The 19,841-nt window shown below is 32.2% G+C and overlaps 2 protein-coding genes across 3 annotated transcripts; one reads left to right on the top strand and one right to left on the bottom strand.

Moving 5' to 3' along the window:
• The first annotated feature begins 4,748 nt into the window (after positions 1–4,748).
• LOC21393650 lies at positions 4,749–8,113 on the top strand. Its single transcript, XM_024170771.1, has 6 exons — positions 4,749–5,085; positions 5,302–5,378; positions 5,518–5,554; positions 6,257–6,341; positions 6,767–7,181; positions 7,739–8,113. Exons 1-6 carry the CDS (start codon positions 4,749–4,751, stop codon positions 8,111–8,113), a joined length of 1,326 nt encoding a protein of 441 aa, XP_024026539.1.
• Positions 8,114–9,881: 1,768 nt separating this feature from the next.
• Positions 9,882–13,145, bottom strand: LOC21393649 (histidine biosynthesis bifunctional protein hisIE, chloroplastic). 2 transcript variants are annotated; one of them, XM_010106100.2, is made up of 6 exons: positions 12,971–13,145; positions 12,678–12,885; positions 10,838–11,083; positions 10,622–10,717; positions 10,383–10,540; positions 9,882–10,223 (listed from the first exon to the last, which is right to left on the bottom strand). In XM_010106100.2, exons 2-6 carry the CDS (start codon positions 12,825–12,827, stop codon positions 10,019–10,021), a joined length of 855 nt encoding a protein of 284 aa, XP_010104402.1. In that variant the 5' UTR covers positions 12,828–12,885; positions 12,971–13,145; the 3' UTR covers positions 9,882–10,018. The 2 variants fall into 2 exon arrangements, with proteins under 2 accessions (XP_010104402.1, XP_024026549.1); XM_024170781.1 differs by having other exon boundaries at positions 12,678–12,753; positions 12,971–13,051.
• Positions 13,146–19,841: the final 6,696 nt, after the last annotated feature.

Raw genomic sequence — 19,841 nt, 5'->3', positions numbered from 1 at the left:
TCTTTCCCATTAGAAGTCTTACTTTAATCCTTCGAATATTTGTCTTACTTTAATCCTTCGAATATTTGTCTTACTATAGCTAAAATCTCTCTCTCTCTCTCTCTCTCTAAGTTTTTGGGCGTCTCTCTCTCTCTCAGTCTCTCAGCTAGCTAGGTATTCAATGTAGCTAAAGATAGCACATATATCTAGTCAGTTTTTGGGCGTCTCTCTCTCTCAGTGGACGTTTGATCCACGGATTCAAAATCATTATGCAGAATTATTTTCGATTTACGTGTATTTTTTATGAGAGAAAACACTGTAGCGAGTCACGAACCATAATTTGAATTATTACACGATTCCTCATACCAAACACTAATTTAAAGCAGCTAGCTACGTATTAAACGCAGCTAAAGATGGCACATATATCTAGTCAGTTTTTGGGTGTCCTTTACCCAAACCAAATATATTAGAGATAATGCCTAAATGAGACCTTTCTCTTCCCGAAAGAATAAACAAACCATCTCTCTTATGTCATGACAAAATAAATTTAAGCTCTTTGAAGGATGCCTTGGAAAGTAAATTCTTGGTCATTTAGGAAAAGACATGGAGAAAACAGACAACGAAATGATCCAAGAGAATATCGAATGGATCTTAATTATCTGTTTCTCTTCTCTACAAGAAGACCCAAAAATTCTCTTCCACTTTTCACCTTTCCAACTACATATTGTCTCCTCTTCTTTAGCCTTCATATGTACACGGAATGTATGTGATCTTAACCCCACCGCCACTAATCATCCTAGGCGCCCTTGGTCAGAAATTAGGATTTTTTTTTTCAAAATATATTTTTTATGTTAATATTTTTCTAATGTTAGTTTTATGTTTAAATACCATATTACAATTCTCACTTCTCTATATACTATGAGAAGGAGAACCATAGTAAAAGTATATATAAATATATGACGAGTTTTCAGTGGTCATATATTTTCATGATGGTTATTCATTAAATTTAGAGATTTATTGTACTGGCGTGATTAGATTTTAATTTTATTAATTGTCATAATTTTTTTTAATTTACTATTAATTTATTATAATCATCGTATCAATATCTTACAATTAGAATAATAGTACTCATCAATATATAAATATTTGAATAACTATTACAACTACACACATGCATATAATATAATAAGTATATATACCTGGCTTAATTTCTATATACTTGGGAGAGTTCTCATCAAAGTTTAATAATGATTTTTTTTTCCAATAACTAATGAAAAACTCTCTCTGCTTAGTCATGATATATTATTCATATTTGGGTGCTAGTCAATTAAATAATGTCCAACTCTATTATTTTGGTACGTACATATCCCCTAAGAAAATGATAAATATATATGAAGTTGGTGGTCTACTGGTCTTTAATTAACTTTGGTATTATAGCCATCCAGATGATCGATGTAATCTAACTAATTCTTTAAGAAAATAAGTTAATTAATTGAAATTTCAATATAAAGTTTTCCTATATTATTATTATTATTATTATTATTATTATTATTATTAGTAGTAGTAGTAGTGGTGGTGGTGGTGGTGGTGGTGGTAGTAGTAGTAGAAGATAATGAATGTTACCGTTAATTTATTGGACAATTCTGTGTACTTGTAAGATACAAACAATTCTGTGTACTTTTAAGATACAATTCTAAACCGTTCGATTAAAACAAACTCATATCACATTAAATATACATACATACAAATACATATGCACATATATATGTGTGTGTATATATATAATACAACTTAATGAAAATTTGACAGATGGTACCTATTGATCGTTACTTTTCTTTCACCCTAACAAAGAATTCTCCTATTTTATATTACCAAACTTCAAACAATGAAAAAGGTAAAACTAAAGTGTTTATAGTATTGCAAATTAAGGTGCGTTTGTGTGTGTGTATATATATTGACAAAATCATACGAAGAGATCTAAATGATGGATCAAGAGGCTTTGTATATATTAAGAATATGGTAGCAGTTCTTATGTCACTAAAGATGGATCCGATGCAAATTGCAAGTAGCTGCAGCACATCATTTCTGAGTCTATACATATAAAATGCAGAACGATATGTCGCCGTGTCTACTCCATATATTCCCTTTTTCTGACTTGATTTGCACAAAGAACAACCGTCTTGTTTCCTTGAAGTTTTCCAAGAGAATCTCAGTGTCCATATTTAGAGGAATCTCTCAATTATTATTCCAAAATGTTCCCCGCGGTTCTACCATGCATACAACAGTTGGTAGTGGTTCACCTATCCAATTATCTTATAACATGCCGAAATAGTATTATTTAGTTATATTTTTTCTACGGACATATTTTGTAAATAATAGAAAACGAGATCACATAGGATAAGTAATTTATTCTATGTAAGTAACCAATCAATTATAAGGATGTGGACTGTTTTTGGGGGATTATATATATATATATATATATAAGGACTTCTAAGTTTATTTCCCTTACGAATTACATGTTTACTAGCTAATTGTAGTACCGAAAAGTGAAAATGGTCACCTGAATATTCTACATTAATTTTCTCACGTTTAATAGCGGTAACAAAAATTAGGTCCCGTACTACTTGGAATTTTGTTTAGGCCTGTGACCCTTAGAAGGCATACGCAATATTCCTTTGTGATATATATATATATATATATATATATGCGTGTCATTTTGCCATCTCAGTTTTTTTTTCCTTATGAATAATGTTAGACGTCCATATGAAAAAAGAACATTTATCTGACTGTACGGCAGCCAGACTTAAAATTTACCTATATATATATGTATGTGATGCGACTATGTCTATAATTTCTGTGAGGTTACGTACCGCCCACTTATACATGTATTTGTATTTACTTTCTACCTTAAAAATCTTAGATAACAATTTATGGCTACTTCTTGGAAGGCTCAACATATATGAGAGAGAGAGAGAGAGAGAGAGAGATCAGTGCGAGAGAGAGAGAGAGCAACAGAGAACGAGATATTAAATTAAAAGAATAACTACTTAGATATAATATTATATAGAGTAACTTATTAGATGTAACATTATATATAAAATAATTCCGCAACAACCAGACAATTTTAGTACCTAGCAGAGGTCAACCAATAAAGATTATCACGGATAGGTAATTCAAGAGAAAGGGAGAAATGGACGGGACAACCTGTCAAAGAAGAATCGGAACAAGAAAGGCTCGAAAAGTCACATGATTTTTACCAGTCCAAGAGAGTGGCCATATTGATTCTTTTTCAAAGTAACAGTGATTATAAATATATGTGTATGTATATGTATATATATATATATATGTATATTCTAGAGCAAATAGATCAAGATCGAAATAAGGGTGTCCGACAATCGTCTCCTTGTCCATATCTTGATATATATCTATTATATGCATTAGATATATATTATATGTCAAATTGAAGTGGAAGAATATTATTTAAGTTTGATAATAGGTCTAGGAATTTCAACAAATTCCAACCAAAGACTTCTTTTTAAAATAAAAGCAGCCTAAATTTTTTAACCCAACATCTCTCTCTACTTTGATATTGTTCTGCTAGCTCTCTTTGAAGCCCATGAAAATATGATAAGATCGTAATTATATGGTTTAATAAGCTGTGTAAACATTAATTACATGAAGATCTATACATATGCAAAGGACTAGACTGATCAGTAGTGTTCTTGATCATCAACTGGTAGCTGGTAAGTTTTTTCATGAAAATTCTTTTTTTTTTTTTGGTCTGATCTAAAGTTGTTTGGTTTCTAGGTTTTGAAGCAAAATTTAGTCACAAATGGATAGATCCTTCAATACGCTTATTAAAAATGAAATTCTAGATGCGTGAGGTTACTTATTTATTTATTTATTTATTTTTGCTAATCATGAGATTCAAAATTAACGTGGACTAGGAAATTAAGAAAAAAAAAAAGTGAAGTTTCCTTTTGAGTGCTTTAATCCTACAATATCAGCAGTAATATATTTGTCTTTCGTAGTCAGATTCTTTTCAGAAAAGTGTGATGTATATGTATATAATGCGAGCATGTTATTAGTGAAAACCCTAGCCGTACGTAGATCCTGTTTCTCTTCTCCATGCTATGGTTTAAATTTTTGAACCTCTCTTCGATCTTCTTCTAGGGTTTATGTCTATGTGTGTATATAATATATATATATATAGATATATGGCTCAACTCCCACAACCTAGAAATAAGAAATTTTCCAGAGCAAGATATATGCTTTTGGCTCGGAAATGACAAGAGAGACCTTGTATAGCTTGATGAACAAACAAAATTTTGACTAAATCTAATAACTTTTCGAACAAAACACCCTATTGATAGATATAAAATACAAATTATGAACTTCAATCATATAGTTGCTCTAATCTTTTAGAAAACTCAATAAGGTCACTTATAATTTCTTCCCAACATGGTTTATGAATTTCGACCTGATCAGTACGTATTAATTAGTTGTATATATAATACTATATATGTGTGTGTGTGTGTATATATATGTAGTTCAGCTCTTCAGGTCTTATATATATTATTAGGAGCTCAACGGGACCAATTCCTCTTTCTTTGTGTTCTTCGAGCGGGATTCCGTTCAGTTCTTATGCTTTCATGGCGTGTCTACAAGCCAGTTCACCCGATTACTGAAGGGATGAAATATCTGTGACACAGGATTAGAAAGCCTCAAGTAAATGTACAAGTAATAGTATGTGAAGGAAGTTGTAATATATGGCGGGAAGGATTGAGAGATATACAGATCATGACGGTAATAGTAGTGATGGAAGTGACTTTCAAGCCAAAGCCTCCTCTCTACTCAATTCTCGTAAATTCGACTTAAACGAAGAAGCAACAGGCACCGAAGAAGCCGATTCCAGCATCAATAATGGTGTTCTACATGATGAGGATCTTAAGGAGAAAAATGTGGAAGAGAAAGTATTATACAGTGGTACTAAGAGTACTAGTTCAGTGAGGCCGTACGTCCGATCAAAGATGCCGCGGCTTCGCTGGACTCCTGATCTCCATCTAGCCTTTGTTCATGCCGTTGAAAGGCTCGGCGGACAAGAAAGTAAGTTTTAATGATGTCATTGTTATTTATAAGTCCCACATTAATTTATTGATTTATGTATAGCTAATTCTTGTATATGTTACAAAGTATATTGTAGTGAACATGACATGCTCCAATATAGTTAAGTGGAAATTGGTGTATATGCAGTTATATTTTGTGTTTGATGATGAATATTTAGCTAAAGATGTAAATTTTGGATATAATTTGCTTGTACAGGAGCAACACCAAAGTTAGTTCAACAGCTGATGGATGTGAAAGGGCTTAGCATTGCTCATGTAAAGAGTCATTTGCAGGTAAACTTGTTCACCGGGATAACTACTTGATCGGCAATTCTACTTGATTTTAAATACTTCCTATTTCATTGTAAAGTTGAACATAAACTCCGATTTTCTGATCGATCATTCTCTTTAATTGTCTGTAATATTATTTCAGATGTATCGAAGTAAGAAGCTTGATGAATCTGGACAAGGTATACAAATTAATTTCATGAAAACTTTCATTTGGAATTGTACTACCCTTTTTTTTTCAACTCCTGGGAAGACAAAAGCATAAGATTTAAATACACCTTCAGCATGTGCAATTTGAATTTTTTTGTTAAACTAATTACTAGCGTAGCTAAGTTGACTAATTACAATATTTAATCAATCTATGATTAATACTTTGTCGTTTTCACATATTTCAGCTACTTAGGGTACTTACTTACTTGATCGTATATTGTATAGCTAGTGAAAAAATAATTACGAAAGAAATCATATTAGTCAGTAGTTTCCTTTATCTAAATCAAATAATATCAGTAATAGTCCTTGTTAATAAACATTTTCTTTTAACTCCCCCGTGAGTTAGTTGAACTTTGATCATTTTGTTCCAATTGTATAACAATTAGTTAGATGAAGTTATCTTGCTTGATTTTATTTAGGGCTGCACTGCAATGGCTCACTTTTTAAATATATAATTATAAATCAGTTTTTTTTTTTTTTTTTTAAAAAAGTCCTAATTGTAATAATTCTTGACTATTTCGCAAAAACAGCCAGAATTTTTAAAGAAAGAAAACAAGCTTACGGAAATTGCATGCATGCATGTTTTATAACAGTTTTATCTCAAACAAACACGCCAACGCAAAGAGAAGACCACATTATGCAAATGTATCACAGCTTCAATAATCTTTATAAAGGAAACTTTGCAATGGAATGCCGAAGCCACTTTTTCCCACCAACATTATCCAAACATCCATGTGACTCCAATGCCAATCCTTCAAGGTATAATATCACCAACTTCAACCTTTCTTGTAATTTTCTTTTTTATAATTTAGTGCTTGTTTGGTTTGAGTGTGCAAACTAGGTGATTTGAACTAGAATTTAAATTTGTAAGAAAAAACGCTGTAACAGAACTTTTTAAATTTAAATTTTTTGTAAGAGAAAATACCATTTGAACCAAAATTAGGATGGTTTAAACCCTCAAACCAAACAAACATTAATAATATTGAGTGAGGGTTCTGATATATAGGAGGAGACTTGTTAATGGATATTAACGACCTAGTTAAGATGTGCTAAATTTATTCATAAAAAAAAAAATCAACTTCAAGAATATCAAACAAATGAAGTAGTGATCATTTTCCTATTCTCAATAAGTTCTTAATTGGACTTTGGATATAACTCTGACCTGATCTCTCTCGTCTCTCTAGATACCATCCTCCATGGTCATCAAGTCCTCTATGGAGCAAAGGTTTTGGTATAGACAAAGGCGACCACGTAATTGACACAGTAAATATCCTCCAAAAGGGGATCAACAAAAGAACAAGCTCACAAATATTTGATTTAAGGGACGCAATTATAACAAGAACGGTACCACCACTTAGACCCAGCCAATTTCTTGAGGAGAAGAAGTGGCCTCCTCGAGAGAATATCATTGGAAATCATAGGATCACAAGCAGAAGAACTTCTCAGCTCATGAATTTTTCACGTGGCCATAACAATGTTAATGCACATGATCATGTTGACATGTTTGCACAAACCAAGGCCAATATTACCAGTACCAATTACCCTTTTCAGCTCAATACATGTACCGATCCATTTTTGGCATCCTTGTCTCAACTTGAGGTACGTATAACAACCTTGTCTTTCGACTCTCCTCTTATTAAGTAGGCTTAGTCCCATTTTCAATCCCCGGACTATAGGACATCCTGTTGGTTATTGACTTTCGAAAAGTCTCAAAATGAGTCTCTGAATTATGAGAATGTCCTAAATTGTTACTTCATTTCATTCATCCGATGGTTAAAATCTTAACGGAAAAAGATACCAAGAGGACAATTTATGATTTCATAGAGATTAATTGCAGCGATTAATTTTATAGTTTTAAAATGTTAAGACGCAACCATTAATAAAAATGAAGCCATACATTTTTCTTTCGAGATTTTAACATTTGAATGAATAAAAAAGGACTTGGTTATAATACACAGACAAAAATGTAAATGACCCAATTAAGCATATATACATTTAACACTAGCTGAATTCTTGAGGAAATACTCATGTAAAATTGTATAAAACTACACATATGCAATAAGATCCAAATTTCAGTTATAATATATCCCATATATACAGTCACCTAAAAGGGAAAAATTATAAATTGTAGTTTTGAATTTGAATTATTAATGCAGGTTCACGGGATAAGAGCAAAGCAGTGCACAAACAGCGAAGTAAAGCATGAAGCACAAGAGAGTTTGAAGGAAAAGAAATGGCTTCCAGATTTACAGCTAAGTTTGGGTCACATTAATTGTGACGGTGTCACAGAGATAAATGATAGTCAAGAAAACAAAGCTGCAGAAACTGAGACAATGCTTTCTCTGTCTTTGTCTACAACATCATCAAGACAACAAGATGTAGAATGTTGTAGTGATAAACGTCGTAAAGAGACTAATATGTCGTCCCAAAATGAAAAATGGGATTTTCATACGATTAAAGTTAGTTGCAGTGGTAGTGGGGGGGCCACATATCGGCCAAGTACTTTAGGATCTGGTGACCATGGTAATTAGGGTATAGCCGTATAGGAACGAGATCTCGTAAGTACTTGTCTTGATTGGAGGCAACCGTTCGGCATTTGAGTTATGCATTACAATGAGTAATATTTGTTTTTGTTTTTTTTTTTTTTTTATTCGGCATTTGAGTTAACAATGAGTTATATTTGTTTTTTTTTTTTTTTTTTTTTTTATTCGGCATTTGAGTTAACAATGAGTTATATTTGTTTTTTTTTTATTTTTTTTATTTTTGCCAGTAAGCATTGAAGGAAACTTTTGTAGTTTGCCCTAGTTAGTATATTCAAGGGTTAAATTTATTTTTGGCCCCCAAAAAATTCTAATTGTAACTCATCTTACTCTTAAACTTTTGAATGTCAAATTAATCGCCCATAACTTTTACAAATATTGCATTTTCAACCCGTCAGTGTCAAAACCCCTAAAAAAATGGATGGAATAAACATATAAGGTGCATGTGATGCTTTTAATGAGGGTAATTTGATAAAATTACTTAAGGATTAATTTCAACTTTGACCCCAAGAAATACTCGGTGTGTTATTTTGCCCCTCAAATTTCAAATGTTGCACTTTCAGTCCCATGTTTGAATATTTAGTGGGGACTTTCTCCTGTAGGCCTATTTATCGGTAAGGCCAGTTTTTATCTGTTAAATTTGATTAAAATCATATAATATGCAGAACAGACAGTTTCTGATATAAATTTGACGGTTGAAAAGTAGAGAACTATCAGTAGTTCATTTCTTTTTTTAATCCTACTAAACTCCCTATTTAATATTAACATTTCATAATTTGATCCGCTAGAAAAACAAAATGCATTAACCATACAAAATTAGCGGATCAAACTATTAAAAAGTCTAACTGAACTTCATTTATGTCGCAATAATTGAGTTAGAGTCAATAAATTGTTTACACATATGTTGTTATCTTTCATTAAGTTGCATAAAATTTATCAAGAGAAGAAACATTAAAGTTTCATTGACGTTTTGTAAGTTGTATAAAATTTATCGGGAGAAAAAATAACATTAAACATTCAAATAGGAGAAAAAAAATAAAACATTTGTAAACCTCAACAGCCATTATTGTGGCATTTGAAAGTTTTAAGAAACAAAATGAGACACTTAGGGCGTGTTTGAAATTCATTCTAAAAGGATTTTGTTTTTTGCATGAAAATGAAAATGAAAACGTTTTCAATCTCAGACAGAAATCATTTTTAAAAATGCGTTTTGTAGTTTTATCAAGATATTATTTTCAATATAAAAAAATTTATTAATGTCGCTCTTTCTCTCTCTGCCGAGAGAGGAGAAAACGAAAACAAAAAGTGAAAAACGACTAAAAGTCATTTTTCATTTTCCTCTCATTTTACACTAAACCAAAAAATCATTTTCATTTACGTTTTTTGTCCTTATTCCGCCAAACGCCGTTTTAAAAACGTTTCATTTTTTCTTTCTCAAAAAACGTAAAAGATAAAAACATGATCAAATCCAAACACGGCCTAAGTTATTGTCCGGGATCAAAGTTGAAATGAAAATTAATTTTACCAAATTTATCCTCATTAAAAATATCATGTGCTCCCCACATGCTCATTTTGTCTATTTTTAATGATTTTGTAACAGAGGAAATGGTTTTGTAACAGAGGAAATGATAAAGTTCGAGAGCCAAACTAGTTATGTGAATTTCAATCTGTATTTCGTATATGTTCAACTCGGATTTGTTCCTTCTCATGCAGATAAAAGAGGTGGTTTTATTAAATTTTCGCAAAAATCTTAAATATATGATAAGTAAGCAAATGGCCATCATAACATTGACTTTTTAGAACACGGAGAGCCAAATCCAAAATGGAACTAAGTATTGTACAATACATAGCTCACTATTATTACAACAATTGAACACAACCATGAACTGTCCATGCTTAGCCTTGTGAAACGCGAATTTTCTTCTCCTCAATTCCCGATTGAGAGAACCTCTTTCTTAGAACTTGTAGAACATCTTCCATTTTTACATCTTTGAGTGCAAGCAGAACCATGGCATGGTAAAGCACATCTGCCATCTCCGAGGCTGTACGGGATTTATCCTCATTCTCCTCGAGTGTTCGACATAACTCATCTGCCTCTTCCCTAAAATGGAAAACACATACACATCAGAAAATCTTATAGCATGTGCAAACCAGTGGACATGAGGCATAAGATTAAATGAATCTGTTTGTGGCTGTTAGATATTAAAGATTCACTCATATTTCCAACTGTAATGAAAACACCAGTGCATCAACATGGTACCTGACTTTGGAGCACAGCAAATCGCTGTTTAGTAGTAATCGTTTGGTCCATGAAGGTTTTCCATTTTGGGGTAATTCTAATTCTGCTTTCCGTTGAGATATTGTCGACTCCAATGAATACAAAGTGGTCTCCGCCAATTTGTCTCCTTGAGTTTCAGTCTGTCAAAAAATAAACTATAGTTGGTCCCGAGAATCAACACAAAACATATGCGAGGTTATTTAGTCATTATAATTGCAAACCTCTGGAGGTTCTAGTAAATCAGAAACTCGTGTGTAATAGCAAGTTTCAGCCCCCGTATGGCAAGTAGGACCATCAGGCTTCCCGAGGTATATTATCTGAGAAAAGAGTTATGAGTTAATGCCGGGTAGAAAACGGGCAACATATACTGATTTTAAGCACATGAAATGAAACAACAACAAAACAATATCACAGATGAGAACATCAAAAGAACATACAGAGTCCCGGTCACAATCAATGAATATGTCGTGAATGTTAATGAAATTCATTGAGGTCTCTCCCTTTGTCCACAACGTTGACCGTGAGCGACTGTAGAACGTTGCCTTTCGGGAGGAAATGGTTTTAGCCACTGCATCCCTGTTCACAAAGCCTTGCATTAATATGGCACCAGTGTCAACATTCTGCGCTATCGCCACTGCTAGACCTTTGTCATCCCATTTTACACTGTCTAACAGTGTCTCAACCTGAAATGATTCTGATAATATTATGGACGCATTTATTGGCATATTCAAAAGATATATCCTTAAAAGAGAAGCAATAATAATAAGAGGATGAGAGAGAGAGAAAGATGGTTGCATGAGATACAGGGTTATGTTCTATCACTGCATAACCTAATATGGTTCCAGACAGAGGAAGTAACCGGATCACATGGACCCACCAACACAAGAAAATTGACCAATATATCCAAAAATATTTAAAGGAAAGGATTGGACAATAACAATGACTAGAAACAGAATCAAATTACAAATTATAGAACGTTGATTCAAAGTTTTCCATTGCTTTTTTCATTTCTAGATGCAGGACAGGCCCTATAAGTTCCAGCAAAACCCATTTGTGCACAATGAACATATAAAAACATCTGAAAATTGTCTATACACAGGGCCATTAGCCCACACAAACTGCACATGTTTCCCTTTACTTATTTATTTTTCTGAGGTTGGGGATAAGAATGTGGAGTCCAGATGTAGCTCGATAGTAACAATATTATCGGGCAACGATGAACACATTCAAGAGATGTACATAAGAGTGATGGGAAACCCATCCATCAAATCTCCTTCTCTCTCTTTGATTTTCCAGACATGTAACAGTCCCTACCATAGAAGACTTTGGCAGACACTTGACTATGTCTGGTCAAAACAAGCACATGATTATAATTTATACAACAGCCAGCATTCTAGAGGCAATATTTATTTCTCTGAGGTTTGGGATAAGAATGTGGAGTCCAGATGTAGCTCGATAGTAACAATATTATCGGGCAACGATGAACACCTTCGCCTGATGTACATAAGAGTGATGGGAAACCCATCCATCAAATCTCCTTCTCTCTCTTTGATTTTCCAGACATGTAACAATCTCTACCATAGAAGACTTTGGCAGACACTTGACTATGTCTGGTCAAAACAAGCACATGATTATAATTTATACAACAGCCAACATTCTAGAGGCAATATCAATACTATAGAGCTTTGTTATTTCAAGATCAGCAATGCATTGCGTATTCCTATATTATCTTATTTCACATGCCTAAGAACAATTTGCCTAAAAGAAAACGAAAACATTTTGTGACCAGTATCGTAGTTTTTGACAGTTAATGAAAATGTCAAAAAACCATATGTGGATCCTCTTCAACTATGCAATTTACCACAAAATAAGATACATACAAGCAATTATAAACTGCTATACACATTTCACAGTTTTTTTTTTTTCCTTATGGGAAAGATACATGTGAAGTCCAGATGTAGCTCGATTAATAACAGATTGACATTAACGGGCAACGATGGACACCTTCAAGAGATATCAATCTGACATATGGAAACCCACCCATCAAATCTTATTCTCTATCTTTTATTTTCCAGACATGTAACAACTCCTACCATAATAATAATCTGAGTAGAAATTTGACTAATGTCTGGGTCATTTAAAAGGGGAAAATAAAAAAGAAGCAAACTTTTACAGAGAAAACCCCATATCAAATCAGAAAACAAACGCACATAGTATAATGAATGTAAAAATTTACGCTAGCCCATTAGAAAAATCATGGATTCAAGAGAAAACAACCTTGTCGATCTTGTTATTCGAAGCAAAAACAACGCAAGCGCTTCTATTCTTCAAGTGGTTTCCGCCATAGACAGAGCTGGAAACAGAAACGCGACCTCTTGAAGAGACTTTCCATGAATATTGCACACAGTGAATATACGAAACCGCCATTTAAGTCTAATTTCCCCGAAAATCTATATTTTTTCTCATTTTATTACAAAAATTAATTCTGTTAAAGAAACACAGAAAATTTGTGAGTGTTTACTAAATGTAATGAAATGAAATAAGTAAAGCAAAAAACATCAAGCTAATACCTCAAGCTTAAAGTCAAAGACTTGAGATTAAATCGTCGAATAACCGATTGGAAATGCAACAAAAACGAACGAAACAGAGGAATCAAATATCAAAAGAATGCCTTGGTTTCGTCGAAGCTAGTAGAACTAGCAGAGAGACTGGTCACTCCACGCCGCCATTTTATACATCGAGCTGGGCGTTGTTTTTAGGGTTTTCTAGTTGTTTTTTTTTTTTTTTTTTTTTTTTTGTTGAGAAAGACGAAAATAGATTTTGAGATGAATTAAAATTAATAGGCTAATAGTTTATATAAGTTAATAAATAGGTTAAATTATTGTTTTCGTCCATAACTTGTATGGTTATGAACCATAACTTGACAAATTATTCTCGATTTTTGTCCATAACTTGTCTGGTTATGAACCATAACTTGACAAGTTTATCCATAATTTATCTGATTATAAACCATAACTTGATAAATTATGGTCTATTAATTTCTATAATTAAAAGTTAACCTATATACTTTCTTAAACTTTTCATATTGACCTATTTCTTACTATTTTCCTTTTTTGTATTTATTTTTAAGAGTGTTTTCTATTTTTTGGGCTTACTACTACTGCATGTTTAACCCATCAACATTAGCTCATAAATTTTTATTATAGAAAATTAAAGAAAAAAAAAGAGAATTTATTTCTCAATTTAGACATTTATTTTTTATTCTTAATAAATATCATTTTATTAATATAATTATTTAACTAAAAAAATTATAAATCAAAATTAAAGGATAAAAATTTAGATTCCTGATATTTGTCAAGATTATTTTAAATTAAAACTAATCAAAATTCAATAAGTAGATTACCAAAAATGCCCTCAATAGTCAAAAAGGTAATCTATAAGATTACCACTAGGAAATTACTAGATGACAATGGGAGACAATCATTGGTAACCGACGCCGATCGCCGACAGCCGGTCTTTGATCCTTTACATCTGGAAGGATCTGGGGGCATAATACTCTTGCTCTGCATAATTTTCATGTACCTTTCGGTCAAATCATTTGTGATATTTGCTTGTACCGATCAAGGTGGACGCGTCGCTCTCGTAAGTACCGCCACGGCAGGGACATTGGTGGAGGCTGTGGAGGCTGTGGAGGCTGACACGCATGTAATTATATATTTACACATATATGTATTTGTTTTGCTCTAGAGGCGTGTAATTATTTATATAAATATATAGATATGATTTTCTTTTCTCTGATTATACATATATTGATATGTTTTGCAGAACTGTTGTAACTTGTAACCATAAGGAATAAATCATATGAGTCTTTTACTTTTCCCTCGTCAAGTAACCATTGATTTGATCAAATTAATAAACGCATAAACAACATTACGGATAAAATGAAATATGACAATCGAAGAACGCTGGAATATATATAATAATAATGGAAAATTTCAATATACTTACCACAAGCTCACAGGTAAAGACCAGGCAAAGACCAATTTCTCAACCTCTGCTTGTGTGGCATTTACAGTTGAGCACTAGATAGGAAACCTCTCTTATCAATGAAAACTAGGGTTAAGCCATTTTATAAAACTCTGCCCCTGTAGCGTTTACAATTTGCACTAGATAGGAAACCTCCAGAAGTAGCAAATATATTTCCACAGACGCCAAATAAACCAGCAAATAAGTAAAAGCTAAAACGTATGCCATTCTTAAGCCATCAAGATGTTATCCATTAATATTTGCTGGTGGAGATGATTTCTCATAAAAATAAAAAGCTTCTTCTACGAACTCTGTTAATGTCAGATCTTATCAGAATTACATCAAAATAATAAAAAAAAATATACGAAATAAATGAATTTTAATATAAATATGATGGTTCACAATAAACTTTTTTATTCGTTTCGCTAGTTCAAATCACAACTCAAATTTTTGCTACAGTATTTTCTCTTACAAAAATCTAAATTCAACTAATTTTTCTGCTATATTGATTTCTCTCACAAGAATTAACTTTTTAACTTAAATTGTCAACTCAAACAAGCGAAACGAACGAACCTATAGGCTTATTTAGGATAGCTTATGCTTGTACTTTTAAGTAGAAGAAGATTTTGATAAGTTACGGCGTTTTAATTAGTGTTTGAATATAGCCTGAAAAAGTGCTTTTATATCTAAGAAGAGCTTTTGAACTTATTTAAATAAAAAAATTAAAAACACTTATTATTATAAGATGTAATGTAATAAAGAGATATTGATGAGATATTTAATTAATTGTTTATAAATAAAAAGTTAAAAATGTAAATAAAGCTCTTCATAAGCTTTTCATAAGCTCTCACGAATGGTGAGATCCACATGATGGGAGCCACCCGGGGCCTACTATTTTGTGAGATAGCAATTTGTAATTTTAAAAGAGAAAAGATAATTCGAAAAAAAAAAAACAAATAAAATGGGATAAATTTTTTAAAAAAATTATTCCCCTAAGAAAATTCTACTCAATTACAATTAAGCTTAATTTTCTAGTATTCATTACATATAGCACCAGAGTTCTTCCTCGGAATAAGACAAGATGTCGTTGTCTCTCATGAATTGTTAATTAGTAATGAATGAGTAGACTTTTGGCAAGTGACAAATAATTAAGAGCATAACTCTTCAAATTTTAGTTAAAATAGCTTTCAAATTTTATATTTCACTCATTTTCTACCTTTATCGTGACATTATCCAAAGGTTTTTTAAAATTGTAGAAAGGGAGGTTTATGTAAATATTATTCCTGCAAGAAAATTCCACTCAAATATCGTAGACTGTTGGCAAGTCTTTGATTAATCCTTATTAATTAATGTGTATTAGACTTTAGACAAGTACTCTCATATCTAACTTATAGGCAAGGATGAAAATATCCGCAACATTGTCAATATTTTCACAATATTGTTCATATTTTGAAGTCTTAACATGGATAACAAGAGATAAATATATTATTCTCAGAGTATCTTAAAATGTCCATAATATCCAAAAGTATCAACAATATCAGTGAATATTCATAAATAGCTGTGATATTTTTAGATATATCCATAGAATGTCTAAACACGCCGGGAAAATTTTAACTTTCACATAAAAATTTAATTTTGCAGCACATTTTTTTATTAATTTTAATAAAATATGACACTGAATATATGGTAGAAAATAACATATAAGAAAATGTAGTGTGACTCATATGAGTCAAATTGATGAGGATTTTATGGCCTTAAGTTTTGATTTCATAGAAAGTAAGAACTGAGCAAAGTTCATATGGTTATAATCATCTATATTGTTCTCAAATAGAGTCTAATTCAAAAGTAGAATATCAAGATGGTTTCTTTGATATATTACACATCTATGGAGACTCTTCATCAAGTTGGATAAACCAACAATATCCAATTTATGAGTTAATAGTGGGAAGGAATAAAAAAAATATATGTGGCACATTAACAAATACCTTCAGAGCATTTAAAGGTAATATCTTTATAAATATATTGTTTACATCAAGATCAGAACTTATATTATGCTTTTTAACTAGCTAAAAACTTGTTTTGATATTAAAAACACTTCAAGATTGTACTGCTTTATTATGTTTGGCAGTTTTTTTTTTGTGCTATATTATACTCTTATACCTGAGTATGTAAAATTATATTGGAATCAGACTCCATATATATTTATGATGATTTTCTATTATGTGATGCAACATAACACTCATAATCTGATAAAAAAAATGTATTATTTATGTTATTAAATTGATTAAATGAAATAATATTGCTTGTTTTAGCATTTTGTATACTTTCAACAAAAAATTTTGAGTTTTTTCAAAATATCTATTTTTTTAAAAAAATATCCGTCAATATCAACATTTCTGTCAACATTATCTCTAAATCAAAACCTCAACAATCATGTCGACATTGACATTTTTATCCTTACTTATAAGTAGTGTTCCTTACATCGTACGGCACCATGCAGTTCCTAATTGGAGAAAATATCGTACCTAATCTTATATAGGAATCGTTATTAGTTAATTAAATAGCAACAATTCTCTAGTATATCTCTGCCCGACTACATAGCATTAATTAATAGAGAAAAAAAAAATGGTCAGAGAAATTGCTGCTTCCATAGCTGATAACCATGCAGATCCTTTATATCTGCAAAGTTCTGGGGACATAATTTCCTTTCTCTGCATGATTTTCATGTCCTTTTCGATCATATCATTTGTGATATTTGCTTGTATTGGTCACGGACATGGCACCCGTAAGCGTCGCGGTGGTGGTGGAGGTGGAGGTGGAGCTGGCTGTGGTGGAGGTGGTGGATGTGGTGGTGGTGGCTGTGGAGGTGGAGGTGGAGGTGGAGGATGAGGTAATTAAAGAAACAGAATTTGAAGAGAAAAGAAGAAACGGTGATTTTATCTATACACATCATGTAATCATATTTTTCTTTCTTTTCTTTTCTTTGGCTTTTTTTTTTTTTTTAATTTCGCTAGATTCATGTAACTATTATGTTTATATAAATATGTACATCTGTTGAGCAAAATACAAGAATAACCACTCTTTTCAACAATCCTATTATTTATGCTATTAAAAATTTTTGATGCCATTGATTTTTTTTTTTTTTCCATTTCTTTTTCTCCATCTTTTTCCTTGTCTCTTCCTCTTCCTCACTTTCTTCCTCGATCTCGCTCTCCCTTTCTCTGTCTCCCCCTCCCTCTCTCCCTTTCTCTCTCTTTGCTCTCTCTCTCTCTCTCCCCTCGTACTCGAAGCTCGCAGTCGCCTCCATTGCGAGCTACTTCTCTAGACGAACTCCGTCCAAATGTCGATGCAAACTACTTCGTCTTCGTCGCCGTTGTCCACGAAACCGCTAGATCTCGTCTAGATTTTAGCTGCAGTCGAGGGAATTTCGCAAGGAACATGTCAACTAGACCAGCTCCCGTCAGCGATCTATTGCAAAAGGGATCTGAAAGCTTTTGGCGAAGCAGCAGAGGAATGATGTTCCCGAGTTCCACGACGAGTGCGAGCTCCGATCCGTCAGTCCGGCGAGTGGGAGCTCCAATCCGTCAGTCCAACGAGTAAGATCTCCACAGCAATCTCCAGTTTCTGACATGAGCTTCGGTGACAGGGGAAGGCAAAGATAGATAAGAGAGAGAAGGAGGAAGAGGAAGAGAGAGCTTCTCAACCTTGCGCGAAGATCCTTCGTCGGGAGGGAGAGAGAGAGAGGACGTGTGTAGTCAGAGACGTGGGAGAAGAGAGAAATTTTGAGAAATTTGTAGAAGAGAGAATCCTGACCTTATCGGAAGGTAAGGTTCTTTCGAATTGTCGGTGGTAAGCAGATTACCAACTAGTTGGCTGGAGGAGGCGTATATAGTGTAAAATTAAGGGGCTTGTGCAGGACTTCTTCTTCGGCATGGAGAAAGGATACAGATAAAAGTGTATGGGTTTATATTTTTACTCTTTATTCTTTATTAATATCATTTTTAATTAAATAATTATATTAATTAAGAGTAATAGATAAAAATTTATAGCTAAAAAATTTAGACTCTATAAACTCTAAGAGTAAATTAAACAATTTTTTCATTTAGATACTTACATGATGAGTTTAGAGGAGATAGATGAGGAAGGTTCATGGTTCATGGTGGCCCTGTAAAATGTGTATTGAAAACACTAGTTTTTTTTCCTCCTCCAAATGTCTTTCTTTGACATTTCTAGCTAGGTGTTGTCTAGCCCCATGGTTTAGAAAGGTACTTGAACTTCTGATGTTTTAGTTGATTTTTTTTTAAATACTTTTGAGGTGAGGAAATTGCAAAAAAAATAAAATCAAATCAAATAAATAAATAAATCAAATTATATAGTAACACGTTGTAATTTAAAATAATAAAAGAATATCTAGGAAAAGAATATTCAAAATAGAATGGAAGGTTTTTGTAATTGGAAGTATTCCCGTGAGAAAATCCCACTCAAAATTACGTGTCGTACCGGAGTTCTGAAAATATGAATATTCAAAATTCCCGTAAGTTACGTGCGTACCGGAGTTCTGAAAATATCATAGATACTAGAACGTTATTAATTAATGTGTATTAGACTTTGACAAGTCTACATAAAACTTATCCTAATATGTCAGTTATCTGTGGGCCCGACTATGTATGACATTTTGATGAGCAGACAAACTAGAGTATTTTATTCCTTAGATCAATTCGTATGGTCATAGATTTATATTTGATTTGATATGTCTTTTTTAAGATCTGAATATATGTAAGAGCTATTTTTCTGCCAAGAAAAATCTAGGAGATATTTGATTGATATTTCTCTTCCTTTATTTTCTAGGAGTTGTGAAATCTGATGTTAAATGGGATTGTTGGAAACAGTAATGACCAAGCTACTACTAATTCAAATATTAATTTGAAGGTTTGTCTGGATCTTCCATTAATGTTGTTACGGTTTATCCACCAGAGATTATAAGAGAGGAATGCAACTAAGCTTGGGTGGATATATCGGATGATGACAACGTAAATTCTCTTGAAGATCAAAATCTTAAAGCGGAAAATGCATTAACGAGAATTGTTAAATTAACAAAGATAAATAATAAATATTATGATTAATTTCAAACATTGATTTAAAATTATGACTTTTTTAACTTTTTTAACTTTTAAATTTTAAAAAATAATATCCGTTCTTTTTAAAATTTATTCTGTTAATAAATTTTTTTTCTTCTGTTATAGTGACTGATAAAAATCATTACGTGTTAAATAATTAACTCTTATGATAAGAATATTATCATAAATTAACCTATAAATTAACCTGTAATAATCTTGAATTATTAAAAAAGCATTAAAAACTCAAAAACTCAAAATACAACCCATTCTGTTCTTTATATATATATATATATATATA

This window comes from Morus notabilis, unplaced genomic scaffold (genome assembly GCF_000414095.1).
Source record: "Morus notabilis unplaced genomic scaffold, ASM41409v2 Scaffold830, whole genome shotgun sequence".
Taxonomy (NCBI): domain Eukaryota; kingdom Viridiplantae; phylum Streptophyta; class Magnoliopsida; order Rosales; family Moraceae; genus Morus; species Morus notabilis.
This window is presented reverse-complemented; position numbering and strand designations above follow the sequence as displayed.

Excerpts from the sequence above, each read along its gene's own strand:
- LOC21393650 (XM_024170771.1), top strand. The coding sequence starts at position 4,749 with ATGGCGGGAAGGATTGAGAGATATACAGATCATGACGGTAATAGTAGT. Across the intron at positions 5,086-5,301 it reads AAGGCTCGGCGGACAAGAAA|GAGCAACACCAAAGTTAGTT; the intron begins GTAAGTTTTAAT and ends TTGCTTGTACAG. Across the intron at positions 5,555-6,256 it reads GCTTGATGAATCTGGACAAG|GAAACTTTGCAATGGAATGC; the intron begins GTATACAAATTA and ends ATCTTTATAAAG.
- LOC21393649 (XM_010106100.2), bottom strand. The coding sequence starts at position 12,827 with ATGGCGGTTTCGTATATTCACTGTGTGCAATATTCATGGAAAGTCTCT. Across the intron at positions 11,084-12,677 it reads CGAATAACAAGATCGACAAG|GTTGAGACACTGTTAGACAG; the intron begins GTTGTTTTCTCT and ends GAATCATTTCAG. Across the intron at positions 10,541-10,621 it reads ATTTACTAGAACCTCCAGAG|ACTGAAACTCAAGGAGACAA; the intron begins GTTTGCAATTAT and ends ATTTTTTGACAG.